We start from the raw sequence: 18,638 nt of genomic DNA, 5'->3' as shown, positions 1-18,638 counted from the left end.
GAGAGAGAGGTAGGGCTCTAGCGCAGAGGGTGTGGGCCTGGCTCAACATTCTTATGCCCGCATGTGAATGATCCTTCCTCAAGCTCTTGTAAACCATTGTTTTTGTCGGACCAAAAACAAATTCCTCAATACTGATAAGAAAGGCTTCTGTTAGAACAACTTAAACGCAAGAGAACTACACGGCGCCGTTGGGGTAAGTAAACAGCGTGCTTAAGACTTGTTTAAAATAGAGGAGTCTGGTTTGAGGTTAAGGGAAGTGAGAGAAAGCTCCGGGGAGGGATGGGTTGTGGGGGATATGTTATAGGAAGCGACAGCTCGAAGGGTCTAAGGGGGAGAAAGAACGATGGCGTGGGGGATAGAGAGGAGGATAAATACGGAGGGAACGCGCAAAGACCTCAGACACAGGCGGCCCTGGAGAAACTAGCCGGTTTCAGTATCAGTCGAACTGGGAGTGGAAGGGGACACGTGTGGACGGGGACGGCCGGGTTAAGAGGGTATGTTTCAGCTCATCAGTACGGCACTGACGACATTATCGAGTCGACTGGATGACGTCCAGCGACATCGGGTGACGGCGGGTGGAGCAGAGGAGAGGCCGCGAACACGGGCGGGAAGACGTACACGGAAGGAAGTTTGAGGGGACTGGAAACAGTTAGGGGGCCAAACGGTGTAGGCCAGTTGCAAAGGTAGTTTTGACCAAAATCTGAAGAGCCTGTCTCTGAAACGTGGCGAGACAGCTAATGTCTGCGTCTCGCACGGGGGCGGGGAGACAGGCACAAGATGTCCTCGGCGGTGGGGCGAGACAGGCACAGTGGGATAAGAAGACTGTCTCGCGGTGGGGCGATGACAGGTAAAAAGTCTGTCGTCGCCCTGGCGAGGACAGCAAAAGACTGTCTCGCGTGGGCGAGACAAGTAAAAGTTGTCTGGGCGCCCGCGGAGACAGTGAAGACTGTCATCGCACAGGCGAGACAGTCAGTCTGTGTCGCGTGCGCGAGACAGTAAAGACTTATGTTCTTGCTGCCTTTTTTGGATGATTTTCTGCTTGAGCTGTATTTGAAGATATGTTTTCAGGGCATTTTCTTGGACGCCACAGATACTACAGCCTCCAACGATTCCAGACTTAATCTTTTATAGAGGACGTTCTGGATGGCTTTTGGATAAGATAGATTTGGACTTACGATCTTTCAATGCTTGTTGAGTAGACCCGTGGTAGAGGAACCCGTAGGTGGCTTCAACTTTTGATCTCTTTGTCTCTCATCTTTTCAGTGCTTTGTAGATAGTTAAGATTCATGTCGCGCAGTCGGCGTAGTTAATGCGCCGATGTGTCCTATTGTAGAGATGCTTGAATTAGAAGCTTGGAACTTGTACTTGTGAAATCAGGCTATGTGTCGTCTAAAGTTGACACTGCATTACGCCGTTTGAGGGGTAGTCAGGTATCCTCAAAGAATATTTTAACTGATATTTCCAGAAGACTTCCTGTTGAGGATAGGGAAACAGTTTAAACTCTTAATACGGCTATTTGGAGTAACATTCCAGGTTATTTCTTAAGAAATTCTGAGTCAACTATTCTCCAGAAACTTCCTGTTGAGGGTAGGAAAACCAGTTTTTAGATCGTGTACTATTGGAGTAAATCAAGGTCTTTTTTTTTGTCTGGTAAGATGAACCACAGAATCGGAGAGGAAAGAATTTTATACTCTAGTCTCCTGGGGGGTCATCCTTGTTTGTTGTAGACGATAAACTGCCGATGATGGAGAGAAAGAATTTTTATCAATTCTATCTCCTGTCTCTGTGTTTGTTGGTAGAGGATGAACCCGATGATGGAGAGGAGAGAATTTTATATCTATCTTCTGGTCTCTTGTTTCGTTGGTAGAGATAAACCGAAATCGGAGAGGAAGAATTTTATATTCTATCTGCCTGGTCCTCTTGGAAATTGTGAAGTAGGATTTCTATCAGAGAATCTGAATAAGGTTGGGATTAATTGAGATTTGAAGCAACTTTAACTTTTATTAGTTTTGATTGCGCAATGAAGGGTTTCTGGACCTGCTCGTTCATGGAGAAGGAATCGAAAGGGGATGATTTGTTTTGGTCGCTAACTGTCAGTAAGGTTTGACCAAGTGGGAGTTTCTGAGAACGACTGCCTAACTGTTTAAAGGTTCGATCGTTCAAGTTTATGGACATGTCTCGTTCATGGGCTCCGGGCCCACGTACCCCACGGAAGGAAATCGGGAGAGGCTCCCATCGGATTTTGTGGCTTGTGGGTCCCTAGCAACTGTATAAGGTTTGACCAAGATGAGAAGTTTTGAGACGATCGCTAAGGACTGTTTTGAAAGGTTTGATGCGTGTCAAAGTTTGTGGACCTCTGTCGTTCATAGAGCAAGGGAACAGAGGAGGGGATTTTGGATTTGTTCCGCAAGAGCTGTTTAAGAGTTCTGAAAAAAGTGGGGAAGTTAAGAACGACTCCTAACTGTTCTAAAGTTGATCGTTTAATTTGTGGAAGCTCGGTGCGTTCATGCCCGGTGAACGAATCGGAGAGGGATTTTGGATTCGGGTGCCTAGACTGTTTAAGGTTTGACCAAATGGGTTTTGTGAGGGAAGATTGATCTATACGAAGTGGATCGAACTCATGCTGCAGCAAAAAGAGGTTCGGCAATCATAATAGGAGCTTAAGTATTTTCATTTCTGTCGCATCACATAATCGGGTTTCCCTAAGAATTATTATATTTAACATTCTGTGCCAAGAAACTTCCCGTTACATGAAATATATCGACCCCGTGAAGCGGCAGCTTTTCTTTGTAAAACTGGGCTGTATAAATACGGAGGAGGTAAGACGTGTAAGCTCGTCAGTCGGGAGTCATCTTAGGCCACATATACGTAGATTCTCGAGTAAGGGACTTGCCTGTTACATGGATCATCCAGCCCGCGCGAGGCGTTTCTTTGGCAAAAGCGCAGTAAAACAGACAGAGGATATTGTGCTTACGTTAGATGGCCCGAGCGAACGGGGATGCGTATTGACGCGGAGTTGTATAGCTGCTCGTATACTACTTTGGAGTGAGGGAAACAGTGTTAGTGACTCCTCGTGAGAGTACGCGTACGCCGCAAGGGTGGAGTTATTTAGGGACGTGGGTCGTCTTTACTCGGACTATCTTTCGTCGTTGATGACGGCCGGAATCGTCAAACTTAGGGGCTTGGGATGCTTGTTTTTTTGAGTGCCAAAGCAATCTTCAGTAGATGGAGAGAAGCCCTTCTGTGATATGCGTCACAGTAATTTGGTCGGCATAGTCATTTTAGGCAGCGCATCGCTGATTCTTTAATAGGGTGGTAGCTCGGTCGATTTTAGTCATGTAGCGGAGGAGGGTATTCGGCAATATGGTTGGAGGCTTCATCCTCATTCGAATGAATATTCTTTTTGAAACTTCGGGATGGAAAGGTGTGCGGTTCCCAATGATTGCAGATGTCATTTGTTGCCTTTTCCAGCTTCCCTTTCTTTTAAGAAAGTGTTTTTCGGTGAGGGTGAGCTGGTTCGCGGGGGCACGAAAATTTCTAAGAGCAGATCCTTGTGCCAAGCTGTGTGGACAGGCTAACCCCCAGAGCTTCGCAAGGAAACAGTCTGATGGAGAGGTGTTATTGTGGCACTGTTTGGCAGGATGAAGCTGCCTGGACTGTATATAGGATCGTCTTGCAATTCATACGCAGGTGTTACGGCAGAAACACGCGTTGGACAAAATTGTGTCGAGACTGGACTCTCCGTCTTTTTGCTAGGTCACATCATTTGCCAAAAGGATTCCGATATGACACTCGCGTCGGTGTCATGCATCGAGAAATTGGGCTGAGGAACAAACTTTCCATGTCATCCGCAATAATTGATGCTCCTGGCTTGAGCCCGATCGTACCAATCGACAGGCGGGGCCGCACGCAAGGTGCAACGGATGACCGGACCATTAAGCTCGTTTGCCTAAGAGATCACGCCCAATATGAACTTGGAAATAAATCAAAGTGCTGAATTGGCGAACTGCTTCCCCTCAAACGGGCGTGAAAGTTAAATCAGATTGAAGCTTCACCGGGTACGGTATTGAATCCATCCGTTGGATAGGACATGGAATACGGCCGTCTTCTATAACTTCTTGAGCCGTCATCAAAGCATTGATTTTGTTTTTCCAAGCTCTTCAATTTTGCGCCGTCATGCGGTCTATGTCTCATTGCGCATGACTGTGAGGAGAATTGAGTTAGGACACCCCCTGTAAAGAGGTGCTATTGAACCAACCTGCCAAATATTCGTTATTTGGAGATCGCCTTTAAACCACCCCCAGCGTTATTGCTATTGGGAAGTTGATATCAGCCAAGCATCGACTTTTATCAAGCACAATTCTGGATCACTGTCAAATCTGCAATATTTTGTTGCGGCGGGCTGATTCAGTTCTTGTGGACTTGGACTCAGCGGAAGGTGTGAGGTTGTTGAGTTAGGCAACTCTCTCATTTGGTTGATATAGGCTAACTCCGCAATCTCGGTCTTATCTCAGCTGCTAATTTCTTCACGTTGGCTTTGGTTTAGAGCTTCCTGAAGGTATTTGAGCAAATTGATCAGAGGTGATTCGTGAGTACTGTACTCTCTGTTCTGTCCTGTGCTAGGAGCATTGTAATCATCACGAAGCGATTGCAGAACGAGTGTGTCCGAGAATTCATTCCTCGCGACGGGACCATTTCGCTTCTTGAATTCTTTTGTAATCCTTGGCGTCTGATGGTCCTAATTGGAGTCGAGACAAGTCCTTTGGAGGCAACTTTCTGTGGGATTGACTTTTCGTCTCGGGAAAAATCCGGATCTTGGATTCACTCGAGTGCCATTTAGACTTCCTCTTGGTCAGCGCATATTGATGGTGACTTCAGGGAATTGATCTAATGCTTGGGCAGCTGATTTTCTTTGCGGAATCGTCCATCAAAGCTTAGGCTTTGAATATATATAGAGACTTTTCGTGGGATGAATTTCTGCTTGAAACAGTCAGCATTCGGATAATGCTGTGTTGACGAGTCCGTGCACAGAACAACGAGAAGTTTTATCTCTCAATAACTCTCTTTCGGAAAATATATTCAAGTAACCTCAAGACTTGATAATAGCACGATTGCATCGTATTGATTGCCAAACATCGTATCGTGACTGTTTGGTATGATCTCCGCAGGGTATTGAGCGATATATTTTGTGAATATGCGTCTTTTTCTGGGGGTATAAACCTGGTTGGCATTCTCCAGGCAATTTTATTTTTTGTCCTTTAAGCGATCGCCAAGGTTATGTCGGGAGTCGCAAACGTTTAAGAGACTCCCGCCTTGTGGGTATGGATCTTAACGGGCTCCGAATGCTGGGATTTTGCATAAGTCAGACTGTGCAGAATCCAATTTGGCGGAGTTTGGTGATTCTTTGGGTCACGGCGTTTCTTGCCTCCTTTTCTCGTCTTTGTTGTAAAGAGAGCACGGGCATCGAACAGCTTTGCTACGATCGTTGTTTGTATCACGTTGCTTTGAGGGTAGGAGCCGGCCTCTCTGAGGGGAACAAGTCCAATTCGATGCTCCGTTGTGAATTGTGGCAGAAACGTGAGTAGTGTTCGTCGTTGCGGTTGAAGCAAGACCACTTGTGATTTGCCTCCGACTCTAGGTCCGCATAATAACGAACTCGCGTCGGGATCTTTCTCAGATGTCGCCTTAGCTATTTGAGCGAGCGACGACGCTGACACATGCTGTCGGTCTGACGAGCTCTTTTCGTCAATGGTCGCCGGGCTGTTGATTCGGGATGCACTCTTGCAACTAGGATAAGAGCCATTTTGTGAGAGCATGGTCGTTGCGAATGGAATTCTCGCGGCAACAATCAACGCGAGAGTCAGCTTCATTTCTGTGCCTTCTTTGGCATGTAGAGTCTTCTTCAATTGTTGAGATCCTCTTGTACTTTGCGAGAGATGATGAGAGATATTCCTGCAAGACGTTGTTTAGTCGAATTCGTATTCGACCATGGATTCAAACTGGAATCTTGATGCTTGCGGACACAGCCGAAGGGCGGGTCTCTGGCAGGCGAACGGCTTTGGCTCGCCACTAGTGGTGCCGCCAGTTTGTTTTCGCCAAAAGTTGGTTTTGTTGTCGAATTCATTATAATCTGCGGGTCGGATTACAATAAATCAAAGAAAACAGGCGCTTTTTATAAGACTCTTTTACACAAACAAAAGAAAATTAAGCAAAACTCTTGAGAAAATAAACGGCGGATTTCGTTGTTTGGATCACTGCTTGTGCGTGGGATCTTTTGCGCTGTGCCCGGGAGCGGCTTTGGACTCGGTGGAGCAAGCAAACCAAATCCAGAGATTCTGATTGGAATCGGCGTGTAGAGTTTATGATTCTGGACTATCGTTTTATCGAAGTGAGAATTGAACCGATATCTTATCAAGGTAAGATAGTCGTTCTTCTGAACCAATCCAAGAGCCTGAGAATAATCAAAGGAGGTTTGCTGAAGCTCGAGTACTGCTGGGCCGCATCCTTCTGTAGTGAGCCTCTGAAGTGGCTTGCAGCAAATCGATCAGCCCTGGATCTCTGGGCTCGGAAAAAAAAAAAAGCCCCTGCGACAAATGGCCTTCGAGGGGTATTTTATAAGCCTCTGGATGAAAGAACGTGCTCGCGAGACACATTGTGCTGTCTCGCGGGCGAGACGTGTTTGCTGTGCTCGCTGGCTCGAGCCAGTGTTTGCTGTCTCGCACCAGCGAGAGGCAGTAATTTGCTGAGTGCTCGCACCAGCGAGACAGTAACTACTCGTCTCGGAAATACAGTTCTCATTGTAACTACGCTGCTCCCGACGTTTTTAAACTCCGTTATTTCTGGCAAGTTATCCAACGGTGATTCCTCTGGCACCCCAAGGTGACGTTTCCACCGCGACGTTCTTGAAACAGTTAGTGGCAGGTGGTAGGGCATGGTTCGTAAAGGTAGTAGTTTTTGACCATTTCTGACAAGCTGGTACTATACCGTGGCGAGCCCACAGTCCTACATTCTGTCTCCACGGGCGAGACAGCAGAAGACTGTCTCAGCGGTGGCCGAGACAGAAAGACTGTCTCCGCGTGGGCCGAGAACAGTAAAAGTGTGTCTCGGCGTCGCGCCGGACAGGCAAAAAGATTTGTCGTCGGCGTGGGGCGATAAGGAGCAACAGGTAAAAGTCATGGTGCTCGCCCGCGGAAGTGAAGAACTGTCTCGGCTACCGGCGAGAAGTACAAGACTGGTCCTCAGCACGGCGAGACAGGTCAAGTCTGTCTCGGCGGTGCGAGACAGTAAAGGACTTATGGTTCTTTTCTCTGCCTTTTTGGATGATTTCCTCTTGAGCTGTATTTGGATATCTTTCAGCATTTTTTGACGCCTACAGACAGACTACTCTCGATCTCCACATATAGAATAATTTATATCTTTTTAATATGTTAACATCGCAGCAACAATTTTCAAGAGTTCACAATACGTTTTTTTTTAAAAACTTGTGACTTAGACATAATCGGAGATAATTTCTATAACCGTGAGAGATAAAAGACAGTAGAGATATCTTTTACATGCACCAACTTTGATACTGTTATTATTATATGTGTACATTAACAGACCTTTTTAGATTGGCGACATTCTAGTTTTCTCTCATTCGCATCATTTGACTAATGCAATGAGATCAAATATCTTGTTGATATCTTGAAAAAAATTCAGAAAGGTCCTACATTGTTCATGCGAGGAAGCTTTCATATCAGTTATTGATAACTTCTCATGATTGAATGGTATTCTTGAGTTGGTAATAAAAAGCACAAGCATATCATTTCATAATTTGTTGTGTGCGACGTTTTCATTTTTTGCCGTCTCTTGCAAGTAAATGAGATGAGTGGATTATTTGTACCTACTTAGTAACGAATATCAAGGAGTTCCGGCTCAAGTAAAATGCCTGAAAATAGTTTATTCTAGATTCAAATTAAATTACAACTAATCAGCCAATAAGTGACTGGTAGCTACAATATTTCAAATAAGGGGCTGTTTGTTTCTTCGTTTTTTGGATGGGAAGGAGCCCGAAAGTTACCACAACAGTCCCATCTGTGGCAGCTTTCGGGCAAAAACGCCTCTAAAAGTTTAGAGGCGAGAGACGTTTTTGCCACCGAAAGCTGCACAGATGGGATTGTTGTGGCAGCTTTCGGGCTCCTCAAGTGCGAAACCAAATAAATGCTTGTTGGAACCCAACTCTTTTTTTCTTTCGTCAAGAGGTTTATTGGGGGTTGATTGTTCCAACGTTTGTGCGTTGGAAGACACGAACTCTATAAATACATAATGTTCTCATACTTTCAAAGTATCTCTTTCTTCAAAATTTTCTGTGACGCCTTAAGATATAGTCCCACATCGACTATTGAGTGAGCATTTAAAGTAATATTTGACAGTGGAAGCTAAACAATTCACACGTGGGACCCGTTTTCGGAACAAAATAACCCATCCAAACGGGCCCTTAGAATTTTTGTCTTTGTTTTTGATGTTCTGGCAGACGAGAATCTGATGCTATATTAACATTTTTGGGATGCAATTTTCAATTTGAATTTTTACCTTTTTGTTCCGCTAATCGTGGGGAAGCTGACCTGGGAAAAGTACTGCATGCAGCACCATTGGTCGGGTCGACAAGTCACGTGGGTTGGTCACCAGTTGCTGTCATTGTCCCCTTCTATTCAATTGGGACCCACCAGCGACCGGTGACCCATAGCATTAACCACCTCACCATCACCCTCTCACATACCGCCTGCATGCATAACATAGCATGGCATGGCGCGGCCATCGTCAGCCATATTAAATCTTAAAGCGGGAAGGCTGAAAAGTTTGTTGGCCATATTTTTAATGGTATAGACGTATCTACGTGGCGCGGCTATTAAATACGAGTTTTTTTTGACATAATTATGTGTCACCACTCTCGATATATAAATGTGTTATGACTTATGAGTTTTGTGACATATTCTCGTATATACAGAAAGACGTTCTCCGCACATCCTTTGAGAAGATGTTTGTTTCAAATTCTATAATTTTAGGATATGGATTTCACCATGGGATTTGAAATCCATAGGTGTTTTGTTATGGATTGAGAATTCTAAAATGTTGTTTGTTTCATTAATATTTTTGGATTTTGGATACTACAATTTATAATATTTTGATTGTTTTAAGCTCAAATTGTAGCATTACTAAATGTCAATTTTTTGCAATATGATGAATATATTATCTTGGTGAGGTTACCCCCACAAAAAAATAAATTTGGGATTTGTCAAATCCTCTCCAATTGAGATGGTAAGCACACTCATTTACGAGATTTGTCAAAATCCTCTCCAATTGAGAGGATTTGTTTGACAAATTCTAAAAACTGTGTACTTTTTGTACTTTTGAGATTCAATATTCTAAAAAATTTCTTAAAACAAACACCATATATGGAATCCCAAAATACAAAAAAAACTCACTTTTTGATCCCAAAACTTGTAATACATACCAAATGCCAAAAAATTTTGGTGAAACAAACATTCCCTAACCATGTTTTTTGTATTTGTCGCGCTCTATTTGCGCAACACGAAAAGGTGTCGCGTAGAGATAAAAAACATATCATAATTTATCAATTTTGTTGTAGTAAGAAGGGCAAACTGTGAAAACCTGCTTTTACCAAAAAATAAGCTTCTCAAACATCCTCATAATGTTATAAACTGTGAAAAGTCCCTTGCAACAACTTGGTTAATTTAATTATCAACTGATAAATAACTACATAAAAAAAGGAATTAACAGCTTGGGGGATGAAATGAAGTTATAATTATCAGGTGAAGTTCCTTTATATATTTTAATTGTTTCTTTTCCTCTACTTTTTTAAGTGGGGGTCCGGATCGTGAAGGGGACATATTATGCTAACGTTGTGGTTAGCATGAAATAGATAGTCTGGTGTCATATTATGTCCCAAACTAATCACCCAAAAAGTATAATTAAAGATGAACTATAATAATGACATCCACTCCATCTGCTTAACTACCTTAGGAGTTTAAGCATATTCTTTTCCCTCGCTTTTTTCCTTATAATGAAAGGTTAGCTTAGAGCCTTAGATGTTGATCATGGCAATGAAGCGATTCGATCTGGAGTCTTAACTAATTATATGAATCCCTTTGTTTTTTTTGCTTAATTATGTGACACTCTAAATTGCATGCGCTAGCCGTAGGCATGTATGGTACTTTTAATTTTCGGTAAAATATAGCGGCATAAAAGATTTTTCTAGATGAATTATTTTCATTATTACTAAGATACAATATTTCAGAAACTATCATGTTGTACTTTGGTGCGTTCCCCACAAAAGTGCCAAAGAAAATTGTCATAAACTTTTCATTAAACTATTATACACATTAGAAGATAGGATAAACAAGTCACGTGTTTTGGATAATTTTCGCTCATGCCCCGGCACCATTTTATTAACACAGTCAGTAAAAATTTTCAAATGTTTCCAAAATTCATATATATATATATATATATATAGAAGAAAACTTGTGTCAACTTAAGTTGACATCCACCAAACTTCTTAACCATTAGTATGATCTCTTCCGTAAATTAAGGGTGAGATCAGTGGTATCCCCACCATTCGCAAAAGGTTAGGACAACAAGAGACAGCATGAACCCCAGTTATATATATTGATGCCAAAACCAAATTATGTTTTGGATCCATACTTAGAGTGACAATTAATTAATCCAGGGCACTTCACAATCATGTCTGCTGGAAGTGTGAATCTCTGACCAAATGTAGCATGACCAGCCACCAAACTTTTTTGGAGCACTCATACTAATGTAATATGTTTTTTTCATAATTATTATGGCTATTGTTGCTTCATCCCCCTTTTGTACACTATAGCCAATTACGCTTTTAATACAAATATAACTCAAAGATTACGATAAGTTTTTGTGCTTGATAGTGAGGTGGTTCATTTCCATCCACTTATTTAAACGCGGGACCACATTCATATGAGTTAGCGAGTGGATGAGAATAAGACATCTCATGCACTACCAAACACAAATTGTGTGTTTGTGTGTGTGTGTGTATAGAGAGCGGATGAGAATGAGTGGATAGAAACTTTGGTAGACAAAGACTTGCTATCCACTTAAGCTGACATAAGTTCTACTTCTCCTCTCTCTCTGCTCTCTCTCTCTCTCTCTCTCTCCTCTATTTATATATATAATATATATAATATATATATATATATATATATATATATATATATAAAATTTTAAACTTTTATAATCCTCAATATTGACGATTAAGTTGGCGAAAAAGGACTTTAAACTTTCCACGTATCATGCTTTTGAGTAATTAAATTTGATTTGATTTGAAAAGTTTAGAGGTTTGTGATGTCTTATTTAATTGTTTAGCCTATTAATTTAGCATGCATAAACACTGTATAGTAATGAGAGAAACTTGAATATTTTTCTTCTTTCTTTAGAAGATTATAATTTAGGCTATATGGTTATGTTGTCCGAATCAACGCAAATAGTTATGTTCTACATGTTGGATGAGGCTTATCTCACTAATCAGGTGAGAGGTTTAGTTGTACAAGTTCTAGATTCAGGATTAGCTTATGACCTTAATTTTTAAAAAGAAAATAGCAAATTATTTATTCAACTTTTTTAGGCACTCATCATATTAAAATGCATGGGAGATATGATATTAGGTATATATATATTCATTTGGATCACAACTATCATGAAGAAATACATGGCATGTTGTTATGTGGTTCCAACATTGTCAGCTCTGCAATATGTTAACACATTATATATAGGTTCATCTAACAATACTTGGAAAATTGTAGTAAAAGAGATAGCACGCCAGTTGATGAGAGCCAAATTAATTAATCCGCACCTTGGGACATTTGAAAATGAGATGTCATCATTTTTTGTAAACACAAATTGTGAAGCTCTTTCTCAACCTCACGTATTATCCTTCTTCTTTTCCCCATCCAAAAGAAAGCTACGTGAATCCAGAACCAAACTCTAGCCTCAAATTATTCGATTCTATATCGTTGGAATTTTATGAGCACAAGATTGAGTGAAAGAAATAACTGGCCATGCAGGGAGAATCATTTTCTCCACTTGAGTAGTGTATGAGGTCCAACAAATTAGGAGCTGTCACACCTTTTGCCTTGGGCAATGATATCCAAGTAAAAAGAATGACTTTTAATTTTGAATAAAAGGGGAGATGCGTAACAGGTATATATGCTATATTTTTTATAATTTCAGTATCGTGATCGATGTCCAACTTGTCAATGGCTGATCCAAATGAGGCAAAGTGGTGTCACGTGACACCACTTTGCCCAGGGACTCCTTAACATGTTGGGTGGGTTTAACATCTAAATTAAGTGAAAAAAAAAACAATATAAAGAGCCAAATTATGATGTCATCTTATGGGACATCAAGTAGAGTTTTAAGTTATATCTTCTAAACATGATGGCCACTCAACGATTCTAAGTTCTGGTTGTTCAGATTTAATATTGAAGTATTTGCAAACGTGTCATCTCTTTTTTAAAATTTATTAGTCATCAGTATAATAAGGTTAAAGATCAAATAATTACCTTGATACGTGATATAGTTTGCGTTCGAGACTGATTTAAATTATAGTTAGACAATTATACTATTGCAATGTATTGAGAAAAATGTATTTGATGATGTTAATAACGTTTCAAAATATGAAAACTCGTCGAGAATAATTGTAATTTTCAAACATTAATTATGTGGTGACACTGCTTTCTAGAAATCCTAGATCGACTATTGCGACTGGTAGAACAAATTTAGGTATTAGGGTGTAGGATTTAATTTTGTTTTTCATTGAAAGAAAAGAACGATGCCGTTTCTTGACGTACAGGGAATTGTTTTTTAAAACAAAGATGGAGAATTTTATACTATTTATAAAAAAGCATTTTTTTAAGTAAGTTTCCCCTACAAATCTCCTATGCTCCCATAGTGAAACATTGGACAGCAGAGTATCAATATACACTATGCAAATTTGTAGGATTAAATGTGAGAGAAAATAAGATATACATATTATACGGATAGGATCATATTTGACTTTTTCATTCACATGAAATATGCATTCGATCATTAATAAAACTCCTCAGTGGATATATGTACTTCAAAAGACTATACAATTCCTGTCCCATGAGGTTTTTGAAGTAATAAACGGAAATATATTTATTTTTGAGAAAATAGTTAGTGAAAATGTAAATTATTGCTAAATCTTTGAAAACTGTAAAAGTAGTTGAGAGGCTTCACAAAATTCTCCTTTTGTCAAGAACAAATTTGTGGACTTAGGGGCTGTTTGGTTGCACACTTTTTGAGAAAACTTTTCTTAAAACATCTGACAATGGCAAATTTATAATTAAAAGTTTTCCAGAGATTTCTGTAAATTGTGTTTGGTTCAACAAAAAAATTACAGAAATATTTTCTATAAAATATCAAAACCTACCAAATTTTACAAAAAGCAATTTCCTCTCAAAATGAGAGGAAATCACCAGAAATCTGACACATACCATATTTAATTAAAAACCTACCAATTCTTGTTATTTTCTATAAAGTTATGAGCTATTTTCTTGTTTTGAACCAAACAAGCAAATTACAAAAAACAAGAAAATTGGTACTTTTTTATTTCTTAAAACTTTTCATATAATTTTTTTAAGAAATATAAGGAAATCATATTTTAGATGGAAAACATTTCCTATAATTTCTAGAAATTGAACCAAACACCCCCTTAACGCAAAGAAAGGCTGAAATCTACGAGTCATAGGGTCTTACCATAAATTTCTAGAATAAATGGATTATGGACCCATATAATTTTGTCGGTTTCGGACCCGGATCCGATTCGGACCGAAACATATGCGGCCTGTAAAGTGTAAATATTGAATTGGTAATCATTGAATTGCTTGTCCGCGTCATCTTTTGTCTCGTTAGGCAACCTCTCCATCGAACAAAAATGATACAGGCACACCTTGTGCCACACCCTCAGCCACACTCCCCTCTCTCTCTGCTACAGTAACCGGGCCCACAGTGGGCCCGGTTACTGTAGCAGAGAGAGAGGGGAGTGTGGCTGAGGGTGTGGCACAAGGTGTGCCTGTAGTGCCACTCTGCGACTCCACGGGTTACTTGTCGTCCACGTCATCTATCTTATAGTGGGGCCCGTTGTTCAATTCCTTGGTACCCCACCATATCTATCTCGGTCATTTTTGCATATGAAATCACGAAAGGAAAGGAATAACCCCCGCACTATGGAACTTAAGGCGATGCCCTTCTAAACTTTGAGGGTTTCACAATACCCCCTAAAATTTGAAAATTCCAGAAATTAAAATACTTTTTCAAAAAAAAAGGGAAAAACCCCTCTCAAAGCATGACAAATAATCAAAATGGTTCATAAAATACTTGACAATTGACTTATTTTGGCTTAGAATTTACTTTTATTTTTAATTGATTATAAGTCATGAGGTTTCAACAAGTAAAAGCCAATTATACCGCTTGTGATTTCATAAGGTACAATGTATCAAGTTAATAACTCACAATCAATCCCATATTTTTCTCAGTTAGACGACAATGATTAATTACAATCCACCCATTTGCTAAGCACTCTACTATTAAAAATGAATTATAACCCACTAAATTTAATTTAAAGACATCTACATTATAGCCCACTTGGATTACAATCCAAGCGGATCATGGTCCTGAACCGTAACAGAGCACCTTCCATTTATTTTCCCATTTTCCTCCATTCCTTTTCCGAATAAAAACAAGAACAAAGGTTACCAAAAAATTCAGGCGGTGATTTTTTTTTTTTTTGAAAGTCTAGAGCAGGTTTGTGAAATTCCCTGACATTTAGGGGGATATCAATTAATTTTCGAAGTTCTAGAGGGCTCTGAACAGATCATCCCAAATCGCGGGGGGTGATGTGAAATTTACCCTTCATATACATACATAGCTCGTGATGCCATGTCATCACCCATTCTCACATACAATGGTCCCCACTTCTCTCTCCATCTTTTATCGTATAAAAACCCCCCTTCCCCTCCAACGAGAAACTACCCCCAAAACCAGAGCTAAAAGGAAAGTAAAAAAAGAAGGAAAAATCCAATGGAAGAAATCTCCGCCAGCTCAAACCCTAACCCTAATTTCTCCAAAAAGAATCATAAGCTGCATTCTCAAGGACAGGGCTTCGAATCACCGCCGTGGCCACGGCGGAGCAGGAGGGATACGTGGAAACCTCCGACGGCGGCGGCGATCAGGGATCCGACGGCGGAGATTCCGTCGTTGGGAGGACGAAGAGCCTGACCGACGAGGATCTGGAGGAGTTGAAGGGGTGCCTGGATCTAGGGTTTGGGTTCAGTTACGAGGAGATCCCTGAGCTTTGTAGTACTTTGCCGGCGCTAGAATTGTGTTACTCGATAAGCCAGAGGTATATGGACGAGCAGCAGCAGCGGACGGCGGTGGATGAGGAGGCGGCGGAGACGAGCTCCGGCGCTCCGATTGCTAATTGGAAGATCTCGAGTCCCGGTGAGATTTCGAATCTTTTTGTTATTTTTAGTGTTTTGGATTGAAATTTGAAGTTAAAAAAAAGTTTTTTTTATGCAATAGAAAGTCTCTCATGTTAAGTTTGACAGCTAGTTCTCTCAAAAGCAACATTTTTGACATCTTATAGCGCAGTAGATCTCAATTGAAGTCTGTATAGAAGCTTTAGTTGAGATCTGAAGGATTTTTGTTACTGTATAATTTTAGACTTTGAAATGTGATAATAAAGTAAAAAAATTTAAACTTGTTGCTGCTTCATTCATATTGAAAGTACTAATTGGATCAAGAAGTTCTTTGAATTCTGTTTAAACTGTAAAATTGTTGGCTTCAATTTGGTCTGACTTCTAACGGTTAAAAAAGAATTATTTCTGCCAGAATAAACCAGCTAATCTATGCTAAGGAGTTTTTATTTCTTATTTTCTCTCTTTTCATTTTAATTTTGTGTTTGTAAAGAGCAAAGTAGGGATTTTGTTTGTAACCATTAACATATTTGTTGTTAGCCTATGATATACTATGCTTTTGGGACACTTGTTGCCAATTGAAGCCGGATTGTAATAATTCCTTACTTTCATCTTGGAAAACTTTACCCTGTGTGAGGAGCAATATTCTGATTCCTTGATAGAATTTTAGTGGGTTTTATTTTATGTAGCAGAAGAATTATTGAGCAGAGATGGTTCTCCGAGGAATTTTATCTCCTGTACGTTACTGGCTTAAGTTGGATTCCACGGTGCTTGACAACAACTTGTATCTAACTTTGCCCTTAAACCTGTGATCTTCTTTATTATCGATTAAAGGTCGCCATAGCCTGTTTAATGATTGATCACTTATGTTTCTCAGTTCCAAACATCTTCAACTTATATATTTTGAACCTCCAAATATTGCCTTCATGTTGTTGTTGATAGAAAGCTTGATAACCAATATAACATCTCGTGAAATTTGCGATTTTGCCTTTATATAGTTAACTAGAACATCAGTATTAGACCTACTGGTTGTCTACAAGCTGTATGCCCTTTTCAGAGAGTTACCCTCTTACTTATACAACTTATCCAAATGAATCATCTCTATCGAATCCGCGCTTACAAGTTATGGTTCAGCATCAATTTAATTGGTTTCATCTTTTGTTTCGGCTATCCGCTATATCAAGGTTTAATTGACCTTGAATGATCAAAGGCATAATTTTAAACAATACCACTTTTCAAAAGTGTACTATGCGTATTGTTGCATTGCTTTAAATTTGCCTAAAAGGGAAATCACCTAATCTTTCACTAGTATCTTTTATGACCTATGTCTCTCCTGTTTGCTGTGAACTGAGAGAAGACTTTTACCAGTGCTTGAGGAAACTTTATGATCGAAGCGTCATGTCTCTAACCTGATACTTTTATATACAGGGGACCATCCCGAGGAAGTTAAAGCAAGGCTGAAATATTGGGCTCAAGCAGTGGCATGTACCGTTAGATTATGCAGCTGAGGTAGCTTCTTCAATTCATCAAACAACTTACCTGAAGAACTTATACAAGAGAATCAAACACTGCGCTGGATTTCAACTTTTGCTGAGCGGATTCTCTACTGATGCCTCGAGGACCTTGAGATGCGGAATTTTTTGCTGGAAAAGACTGGCCGGAATATAACGTCAACTGTAGAAATGGAGAGAAAGATTCATCAGAGTTGCTCGGTAGCTCTGAGACTGGACTAATGTGAGATGTGTAGCTTGCATTGTTAACTATATACGAGTATGATTATATTGTTTCGACAAATGAGTGAATAAATGTATTTGTTCAAATAATAATAATAATAATAATTCTTCATCTGCCTTCTTTTTGGCATGTTAACTGTTTATGAGTATTTTTATGGCGATTGCTATGTTTTGTTTCTGATCACAACTGAGTTAATTGTCCCAACATTTTGTGGTAGTTGAAAAATGGTCCTAATTCTCTCCATTATCCCAAGACAACACGTTTCGAAGTTAGCTCAACAAGGGACCATGCGGGTATAAAAACACTCACATTATCTGTTTTAGTGAGAGACTCGACGAAAAAACAAAGTAGATGCGTGAGCTTCAAGAGCTTTATTTGGAGCCAAATGCTAACCAATTGCGGTCCAAATGACACCATTCATCTCTAATAATAGCATAAATCAAGTGAATACTTTTCCTCTTGTGGGTATGTCTTCATTATGGATCACTTATTTATTGTTGTCTTCGCCTGTGTGTGTATGATGTAAGCGTTAGAGCTCTTGTCTCTAGCATCACTGTCTTATAATAGCATCGTGCCATTGTTAAAAGATATTAGCAAAATCTTCTGTTGATATGCACTGAGTTTAATTTGGTCTATAGCTAGGCCTGTACATCCGGGCCAGCCCGGCCCGGCCCGGAAATCCGGGCCCGGGCCGGGCAAAACCGGAGCCCGGATCCAGGTACCCGGGCCGGCCAGGTTTTTTTTCTTTTTTTAAATTTTTTATCAATTTTTTTAAATTTTATTTAAATTTAAATTATAAAAAAAGACAAAAAATAATAAAAAACAATAATTTTATTAATCACTTAAAATAACATAAATTACAAATAAAAAATTATAAAAATAAATTCTTTATTAATAATTAATAAATCATTTATAAATTACAAGTATAAATTTATTTTAAAATTTATCGCATCACAATAGATAAGTACATCCCAACTAGGTTTTTTAAATTTCTTTTCTTTCTTTTTTCTTTTGATAAAAAAATGCTAAAAATTAGTTTATTATTATTATATTTTATATAATTATGTATTAGTATATACTTCCAAATTATTATGTAACTATATATATGTTATATATACATATATTCTATGTAAATATATTGTATATATTTATAAGTTATAATTTGAGAGAGAGAGAATCGCATAAGTAGCCGTTGCCCGTTGGGCCAATGGGGAAGAAGTAGCTGTTGTAATATACTATACTTATATATACTTATATACTAAGAGAGAGAGTATATACACACACATATATAAGAGGAGAGCTATACTTATATATACATATAACCTAAGAGAGAGAGAGAGTATATATATATATATATATATATATATATATATTATA

The 18,638-nt window shown here is 39.5% G+C and overlaps 1 protein-coding gene across 1 annotated transcript; it reads left to right on the top strand.

The window, feature by feature from the left end:
- Nucleotides 11,489–17,382, top strand: LOC109830782. The gene is made up of 4 exons (XM_020398150.1): nucleotides 11,489–11,560; nucleotides 13,966–14,119; nucleotides 15,211–15,552; nucleotides 16,956–17,382. The coding sequence occupies exons 1-4, from the start codon at nucleotides 11,489–11,491 to the stop codon at nucleotides 17,033–17,035; spliced, it is 648 nt and encodes a 215-aa protein (XP_020253739.1). The 3' UTR covers nucleotides 17,036–17,382.

This window comes from Asparagus officinalis, chromosome 2, assembly GCF_001876935.1.
Source record: "Asparagus officinalis chromosome 2, Aspof.V1, whole genome shotgun sequence".
Classification (NCBI taxonomy): Eukaryota; Viridiplantae; Streptophyta; class Magnoliopsida; order Asparagales; family Asparagaceae; genus Asparagus; species Asparagus officinalis.
Note: the sequence above shows the minus strand (reverse complement) of the source record. Positions and strands in the feature narration are given on the sequence as shown.

What these genes read in the sequence shown, in the direction of transcription:
- LOC109830782 (XM_020398150.1), top strand. Translation starts at nt 11,489, where the DNA reads ATGGTTATGTTGTCCGAATCAACGCAAATAGTTATGTTCTACATGTTG. An exon ending in GGCTGAGGGTGTGGCACAAG is followed by an intron (nt 14,120 to 15,210) that starts GTGTGCCTGTAG and finishes TCTCAAGGACAG; the next exon opens with GGCTTCGAATCACCGCCGTG. An exon ending in TTGGAAGATCTCGAGTCCCG is followed by an intron (nt 15,553 to 16,955) that starts GTGAGATTTCGA and finishes TTTTATATACAG; the next exon opens with GGGACCATCCCGAGGAAGTT.